The following is an 8,885-nucleotide window of genomic DNA, read 5'->3' on the forward strand; positions in this document are numbered from 1 at the left end:
TCTACTTTAGGGGTACACCTAAAGGGGGCCATCTACTACTTGTAGGTTCAGCTAATATAGAAGGCAGCACCAAAGCAGGCGATTTACTATAGGAGGGACATCTCCTATAGGGTGCTGCACATGTATAGGGGACCCAGGGGACTACCCCTCCTGTCGGGGTCACAAGGGTTAATGGGGGGGGGGCTAATGACATACATACAGTACATTGTTGGGGATATCGTCTCTGACTGGGGGATTCTCCATTGCCTTTAATGGCTGCAGCGCTGGATCATTGGGCAGACTTCTTTTCTATATAACATGAAAGGGAAATGTCACAATTCATAAAAGACAATAAACACAGACAAATAAAAGACAATAAACACATTAAAGAACTGATAACTGGAGAAATAAATCCAATAGAAAAGAGCAGAATACAAAATCCTGTCTGTCCCTTTAACCATTTGTATAGTAAGCTGGAGATCAGGAGATGCAGCAGCAGCAGCAGCTCCTATCACTATCTGTGACCAGTGCAGCCGTGTTACTCAGCAGGGTGTGTGCAGAGCAATAGCACTGGGGCTTTCCCCACACACAGCAAGCAGAGCACACCTGCTGCCAGACACCAGTCAGACAGCAAGCAGAGCTCACCTACCGGCACAGGGACCAGAGGGGCCAGACACCGGTCACACAGCAAGCAGAGCTCACCTACCGGCAGAGGGACCAGAGGGGCCAGACACCAGTCACACAGCAAGCAGAGCTCACCTACCGGCGCAGGGACCAGAGGGGCCAGACACCAGTCACACAGCAAGCAGAGCTCACCTACCGGCAGAGAGCAAGAGGGGCCAGGCTGCCAGACACCAGTCACACAGCAAGCAGAGCTCACCTACCGGCAGAGGGACCAGAGGGGCCAGACACCAGTCACACAGCAAGCAGAGCTCACCTACCGGCAGAGAGCAAGAGGGGCCAGGCTGCCAGACACCAGTCACACAGCAAGCAGAGCTCACCTACCGGCACAGGGACCAGAGGGGCCAGACACCAGTCACACAGCAAGCAGAGCTCACCTACCGGCACAGGGACCAGAGGGGCCAGACACCAGTCACACAGCAAGCAGAGCTCACCTACCGGCACAGGGACCAGAGGGGCCAGGCTGCCAGACACCAGTCACACAGCAAGCAGAGCTCACCTACCGGCGCAGGGACCAGAGGGGCCAGACACCAGTCACACAGCAAGCAGAGCACACCTACCGGCAGAGAGCAAGAGGGGCCAGACTGCCAGACACCAGTCACACAGCAAGCAGAGCTCACCTACCGGCAGAGAGCAAGAGGGGCCAGGCTGCCAGACACCAGTCACACAGCAGCAAAACTGGACTGCAGGGGCTGCAAAAGAGGGATGTAGCGCCAACAATGGCCGAGGAGCTGACTATGGCGGCAGCACTGGGAAACCTACAGCGGGTGATGGAATTACTGGACAGTGGGGTAAACCCGAATACCTGCAACTCTTACGGCAGGACAGCCATCCAGGTCAGTGCATGGACACTGTGTGATACAGCATCTCGCCATATGGTATGTGTGTGTGTGTATGTGTATCTATCTATCTATTTATATATAAAGATAGATGAGAGAGGTGAGAGACAGATTAACCAGGAAACGAAAACAAATATAAATAAATATATATATATATATATATATATATATATATATATATATATATATATAATCTCAAGATTAGATATATAAATGTATAGGGAACGATTAGAATTTAGTTACCTAGGAATAGCTGCTGTCACTGCTTTTTGAGTGGAATAGAACAGTTTTGTACCATTACATTGGTGTGGTGCTGCTCTCTGATTTTATAGAGATTTCTGGACTTTTTGCAAAGGTTCTTATTGTACGGGCACCAATATATTAGCTATAGTGGATGTGCTGCTTTTTTCTAGATATATGGATAGGAAATAGATAGATAGATAGATAGATAGAGAGAGAGAGAGAGAGAGAGAGAGAGAGAGATAGGAGATAGATAGAGAGATAGATAGATAGATAGATAGATAGATAGATAGATAGATAGATAGATAGATAGGAGATAGATAGATAGATAGGAGATAGATAGGAGATAGATAGATAGGAGATAGATAGATAGATAGATAGATAGATAGATAGATAGATAGATAGGAGATAGATAGATAGATAGATAGATAGATAGGAGATAGATAGATAGATAGATAGGAGATAGATAGATAGATAGATAGGAGATAGATAGATAGATAGATAGATAGATAGATAGATAGATAGATAATTATTTTCTATCTATATGTTCATTTCTTTGTAAAAGATGCCGTATAGATCATAGATCAGGAGGGACAGGTAATGGACAGCAGAGGGCGCTCACGAGGTGACATCTAGTACACTGTTGGTCATTTATGTTTTGTTTTGTTTTGTGTTTTGTGAAGATACGTACAGTATATATACCTATGTACCATTTACATATGTTTCAGCTATGATATGTACCTACTAATGCCTATAAATATATATATATATATATATATATATATATATATATATATATAATTTTAATATTTTAATAAATAGAGAGGATAGATATATACATAGATAGATAGATAGATAGATAGATAGATAGATAGGAGATAGATAGATAGATAGATAGATAGATAGATAGATAGATAGGAGATAGATAGATATAGATAGATAGATAGGAGATAGATAGATAGATAGATAGATAGATAGATAGATAGATAGATAGATAGATAGATAGGAAATAGATAGATAGATAGATAGATAGATAGAAGATAGATAGATAGATAGATAGATAGATAGGAAATAGATAGATAGAAGATAGATAGATAGATAGATATGTAAAGTAGCTTGACGGCACTCCAGATAAGGTGAGAAAAAAGGTTTCACATTTATTCACAAAGTGCACAGCACAGCATACAAAGTAATTAGGCTAATTACTTTGTATGCTGTGCTGTGCACTTTGTGAATAAATGTGAAACCTTTTTTCTCACCTTATCTGGAGTGCCGTCAAGCTACTTTACATATATATTGTGGACTCGTGGTTGGAGTATTTGCCTGGCACCCATATTTTTCCTGTGCTGCTGAAATTACTAAAAATAGATAGATAGATAGATAGATAGATAGATAGGAAATAGATAGATAGAAGATAGATAGATAGATAGATAGATAGGAAATAGATAGATAGGAGATAGATAGATAGATAGATAGATAGATAGATAGATAGATAGATAGGAAATAGATAGATAGAAGATAGATAGATAGATAGATAGATAGATAGATAGGAGATAGATAGATAGATAGATAGATAGATAGATAGGAGATAGATAGATAGATAGATAGATAGATAGATAGATAGATAGATAATGTGTAGGGAGAGATGACAGCAGCAGATACATATACAGGAATATAGGATAACCCTGTAGGAATATTTGTGTAGCATACACTACCTCCTCTATGATTGCCGGCTGGATGAATATATATAGTTTCTATAATGTTTGTTATATCCATACCACTTTTCACTAGCACAATATAAATTTATTTTATTACATTTATCTAGATAGATGATAGAGTACACTGCAAAAACCATAGTCCTAATAAGCATCGAGTTTAATAGGTATAGAATCGGCATCAGCTTTTCCTATTTGCTTTTTCTATCAAACAATATAACTATTTTCTTTTATATGGCTGTATAATGATTTACCATAGACAATATTACAGGGAATGAATATCAGTTGGTTTATGGACACCTTCTACTGCTACTAAACGAGTGCTATATTGTTTGCTAATAGGATAGATAGAAGATAGATAGATAGATAGATAGATAGATAGATAGATAGGAGATAGATACATAGATAGATAGATAGATAGGAGATAGATAGGAGATAGATAGATAGATAGATAGATAGATAGATAGATAGATAGGAGATAGATAGATAGATAGATAGAAGATAGATAGATAGATAGGTAGATAGATAGATAGGAGATAGATAGATAGATAGATAGATAGATAGATAGATAGATAGATGATAGATAGATAGATAGATAGATAGGAGATAGATAGATAGATAGATAGATAGGAGATAGATAGATAGATAGATAGATAGATAGATAGATAGATAGATAGGAGATAGATACATAGATAGATAGATAGATAGGAGATAGATAGGAGATAGATAGATAGATAGATAGATAGATAGATAGATAGGAGATAGATAGATAGATAGATAGAAGATAGATAGATAGATAGGTAGATAGATAGATAGGAGATAGATAGATAGATAGATAGATAGATAGATGATAGATAGATAGATAGATAGATAGATAGATAGATAGGAGATAGATAGATAGATAGATAGATAGGAGATAGATAGATAGATAGATAGATAGATAGATAGGAGATAGATAGATAGATAGATAGATAGGAGATAGATAGATAGATAGATAGATAGGAGATAGATAGATAGATAGATAGATAGATAGATAGATAGGAGATAGATAGATAGGAGATAGATAGATAGATAGATAGATAGATAGATAGATAGGAGATAGATAGATAGATAGATAGATGATAGATAGATAGATAGATAGATAGATAGATAGATAGGAGATAGATAGGAGATAGATAGATAGATAGATAGATAGATAGATAATAGATAGATGAATAGATCGATACGAAATAGATAAATAGATAGATACGATATAGATAATAGTTGATAACATAACTTGAATATTTGGGTAATAAAATGTATATAGGTGACTTTAGCATTTTGAGATTTAAATCTTAATATTTTTTTAATCAAGAACTAGCTGGCTGGAGAGAAATATCCTTTGCTAATATTAATCTTGTGTACATGTTGATGCATCTTTATATGACAGAGATGAATATGTATTTGCAAAAATTCTATTAACCTATTATAAAAAAAAAACTGTACATATTTAAGTGTACACATACATACACACATACATACACACATACATACATACATACATACATAGAACACTATGCACTGTTTTTCACTTTTATTGCTATCATTCTCTTCTATATTCTATCACACACACACACACACACACACAACATCTGTATGACAGTATACACACGGCATGGCATGGGTCCATGTATACACTGAGGGTGTGACAAGTGACGGGGAGCTGGTGCCGTACACATGTCACCGACAGATAGACACATGGTGATAATGATATATAATGATATTTCTCTTCCACCAGGTGATGATGATATATAATAATATATTAATATTCCCTTCCACCAGGTGATGATATATAATATAATTATATTCCCTTCCACCAGGTGATGATGATATATAATAATAATACTAATGTGATTTCCCTTCCACCAGGTGATGATGATATATAATAATAATACTAATGTGATTTCCCTTCCACCAGGTGATGATGATGGTGATGATATATAATATAATGATAGTTCCTTCCACCAGGTGATGATGATATATAATAATATATTAATATTCCCTTCCACCAGGTGATGATGATATATAATAATATATTAATATTACCTTCCACCAGGTGATGATGATATATAATAATAATAATACTAATGTGATTTCCCTTCCACCAGGTGATGATGATATATAATAATATATTGATATTCCCTTCCACCAGGTGATGATGATATATAATAATACTAATGTGATTTCCCTGCTACCAGGTGATGATAATGGTGATGATATATAATATAATTATATGTTCTTCCACCAGGTGATGATGATATCTAATAATAATAATATATTCATATTCCCTTCCACCAGGTGATGATGATGATAATAATATATAATAATAATAATAATAATAATAATAATAATAATAATAATAATAATAATACAAAAATAATAATAATAATAATAATAATAATAATAATAATAATAATGATATTCCCTTCCACCAGGTGATGATGATATATAATAATATATTAATATTCCCTTCCACCAGGTGATGATATATAATAATATATTAATAATCCCTTCCACCAGATGATGATATGATGATATTTAATAATATAATGATATTTCCCTTCCACCAGGTGATGATGATATATAATAATAATACTAATTTGATTTACCTTCCACCAGGCGATGATGATGGTGATGATATATAATATAATGATATTTCCTTCCACCAGGTGATGATGATATATAATAATATATTAATATTCCCTTTCACCAGGTGATGATGATGATGATGATGATGATGATATATAATAATAATAATGATATATAATAATAATAATAATAATCCCTTCCACCAGGTGATGATGATATATAATAATATAATAATATTCCCTTCCACCAGGTGATGATGATATATAATAATATATTAATATTCCCTTCCACCAGGTGATGATGATATATAATAATATAATTATATTTCCTTCCACCAGGTGATGATATGATGATGATGATATTTAATAATATAATAATATTTCCTCCCACCAGATGATGGTGATATATAATAATATATTAATATTCCCTTCCACCAGGTGATGATGATATATAATAATATAATTATATTTCCTCCCACCAGATGATGATTATATATAATAATATATTAATATTCCCTTCCACCAGGTGATGATGATATATAATAATACTAATGTGATTTCCCTTCCACCAGGTGATGATGATGGTGATGATATATAATATAATTATATTCCCTTCCACCAGGTGATGATGATATATAATAATAATAATATATTAATATTCCCTTCCACCAGGTGATGATGATGATGATATATAATATAATTATATTCCCTTCCACCAGGTGATGATGATATATAATAACATATTAATATTCCCTTCCACCAGGTGATGATATGATGATGATATTTAATAATATAATGATATTTCCCTTCCACCAGGTCATGATGATATATAATAATAATACTAATGTGATTTCCCTTCCACCAGGTGAGGATGATGGTGATGATATATAATATAATAATATTTCCTTCCATCAGGTGATGATGATGATGGTGATGATATATAATATAATGATATTTCCTTCCACCAGGTGATGATGATATATAATAATATATTAATATTCCCTTCCACCAGGTGATGATGATATATAATAATATATTAATATTCCCTTCCACCAGGTGATGATGATATATAATAATACTAATGTGATTTCCCTTCTACCAGGTTATGATGCTGGTGATGATATATAATATAATTATATTTCCTTCCACCAGGTGATGATGATATATAATAATATATTAATATTCCCTTCCACCAGGTGATGATGATATATAATAATACTAATGTGATTTCCCTGCTACCAGGTGATGATAATGGTGATGATATATAATATAATTATATGTTCTTCCACCAGGTGATGAGGATATATAATAATAATAATATATTACTATTCCCTTCCACCAGGTGATGATAATGATAATAATATATAATAATATAATTATATTCCCTTCCACCAGGTGATGATGATGATGATGATATATAATAATAATAATAATAATAATAATCTCTTCCACCAGGTGATGATGATATATAATAATATATTAATATTCCCTTCCACCAGGTGATGATGATATATAATAATATAATTATATTTCCTTCCACCAGGTGATGATATGTTGATGATGATATTTAATAATATAATAATATTTCCTCCCACCAGATGATGGTGATATATAATAATATATTAATATTCCCTTCCACCAGGTGATGATGATATATAATAATATATTAATAATCCCTTCCACCAGATGATGATATGATGATGATGATATTTAATAATATAATGATATTCCCTTCCACCAGGTGATGATGATGATGATATATAATAATATAATGATATTCCCTTCCACCAGGTGATGTTGATGATGATGATGATGATATATAATAATATATTAACATTCCCTTCCACCAGGTGATGATGATGGGCAGTCCACGCCTCGCTCAGCTGCTCATAGATCATGGAGCCGACCCCACCGTCCCTGACCCCACCACTGGCACCTGCCCTGCCCATGATGCCATCCGGGAAGGCTTTGTGGACACACTAGTCATACTGGTTAACGGAGGAGCCAGGGTGGACGGCCCACAGGACAAGTGCGGCCAGCGGCCCCTGGATTTAGCTTCCCCGTCCGTCATGAGAGAACTGATAGCCCGGGGAGTAGTCGGGGCGGCTGGGAGGTAGCTGCTCCCATCCCTGCTATCTGTATTATGTGCCGGAGTGAATCCATTATATCCGTATCTCCTGGGGAGTGTGCCTATGACTGCGACCAGCAAATCAGGGAGGAGAGGGGCGGAGCCTGGTGCATGGCGGGGCGGGGCTGCCTGTATTATACAATTATCTGTTGAGGATGTACTATATGTAACAATACTATTAATAATACAAAATAGTTATAATAATAATACTCATATTATTATTAGTGTCATTGATTTTAGAGGTGATGATAATGATGATGAGGATGATGATAATAGTTAGGCCTAGTTTACATACATCAGTTGCATCAGTTTCAGTTTTTTCGTCAGAAATTGACCACAACTGATGCCACAATTGTGACCAAAAAGGCATCAGTTGTCATCAGTTTTTCTATCCTTTTTTTCCAATAAAAATCATCAGTTGTCATAAGTTTCTTCTATCAGTTGTCATCATTTTTTCCCCTCAATTTTATGTTCATTTAAATCATCTTCTTTTACATATGACTCTCACATACCACAAAAATCTGCCCTGATTCCATACGGATAGATTTCTTGACCCACAGAACTCCATTAGACACACTTCAGGATTTCTCATGAAGTGCGTCTATTCCGCAAAATACGGATATTGTACATCCTGAATTTATCTCCACAATTCTGGCACAGACACCGGGAGCCAGTG

General features: G+C 35.3%; 1 protein-coding gene across 2 annotated transcripts; it reads left to right on the top strand.

The window, feature by feature from the left end:
- Positions 1–544: 544 nt before the first annotated feature.
- On the top strand, positions 545–8,631 carry LOC138785738 (cyclin-dependent kinase inhibitor 2A-like). Of its 2 annotated transcripts, none has more exons than XM_069962003.1 (2): positions 545–1,538; positions 7,932–8,631. In XM_069962003.1, the coding sequence occupies exons 1-2, from the start codon at positions 1,380–1,382 to the stop codon at positions 8,196–8,198; spliced, it is 426 nt and encodes a 141-aa protein (XP_069818104.1). In that variant the 5' UTR covers positions 545–1,379; the 3' UTR covers positions 8,199–8,631. The 2 variants fall into 2 exon arrangements, with proteins under 2 accessions (XP_069818104.1, XP_069818105.1); XM_069962004.1 differs by having other exon boundaries at positions 547–1,496.
- Positions 8,632–8,885: the final 254 nt, after the last annotated feature.

Source organism: Dendropsophus ebraccatus, chromosome 3 (genome assembly GCF_027789765.1).
Source record: "Dendropsophus ebraccatus isolate aDenEbr1 chromosome 3, aDenEbr1.pat, whole genome shotgun sequence".
NCBI classification, from domain to species: Eukaryota; Metazoa; Chordata; class Amphibia; order Anura; family Hylidae; genus Dendropsophus; species Dendropsophus ebraccatus.

Coding starts and splice junctions, on each gene's coding strand:
- LOC138785738 (XM_069962003.1), top strand. CDS start 1,380: ATGGCCGAGGAGCTGACTATGGCGGCAGCACTGGGAAACCTACAGCGG. Junction 1,539..7,931: donor ATACAGCATCTCGCCATATG/GTATGTGTGTGT, acceptor CCCTTCCACCAG/GTGATGATGATGGGCAGTCC.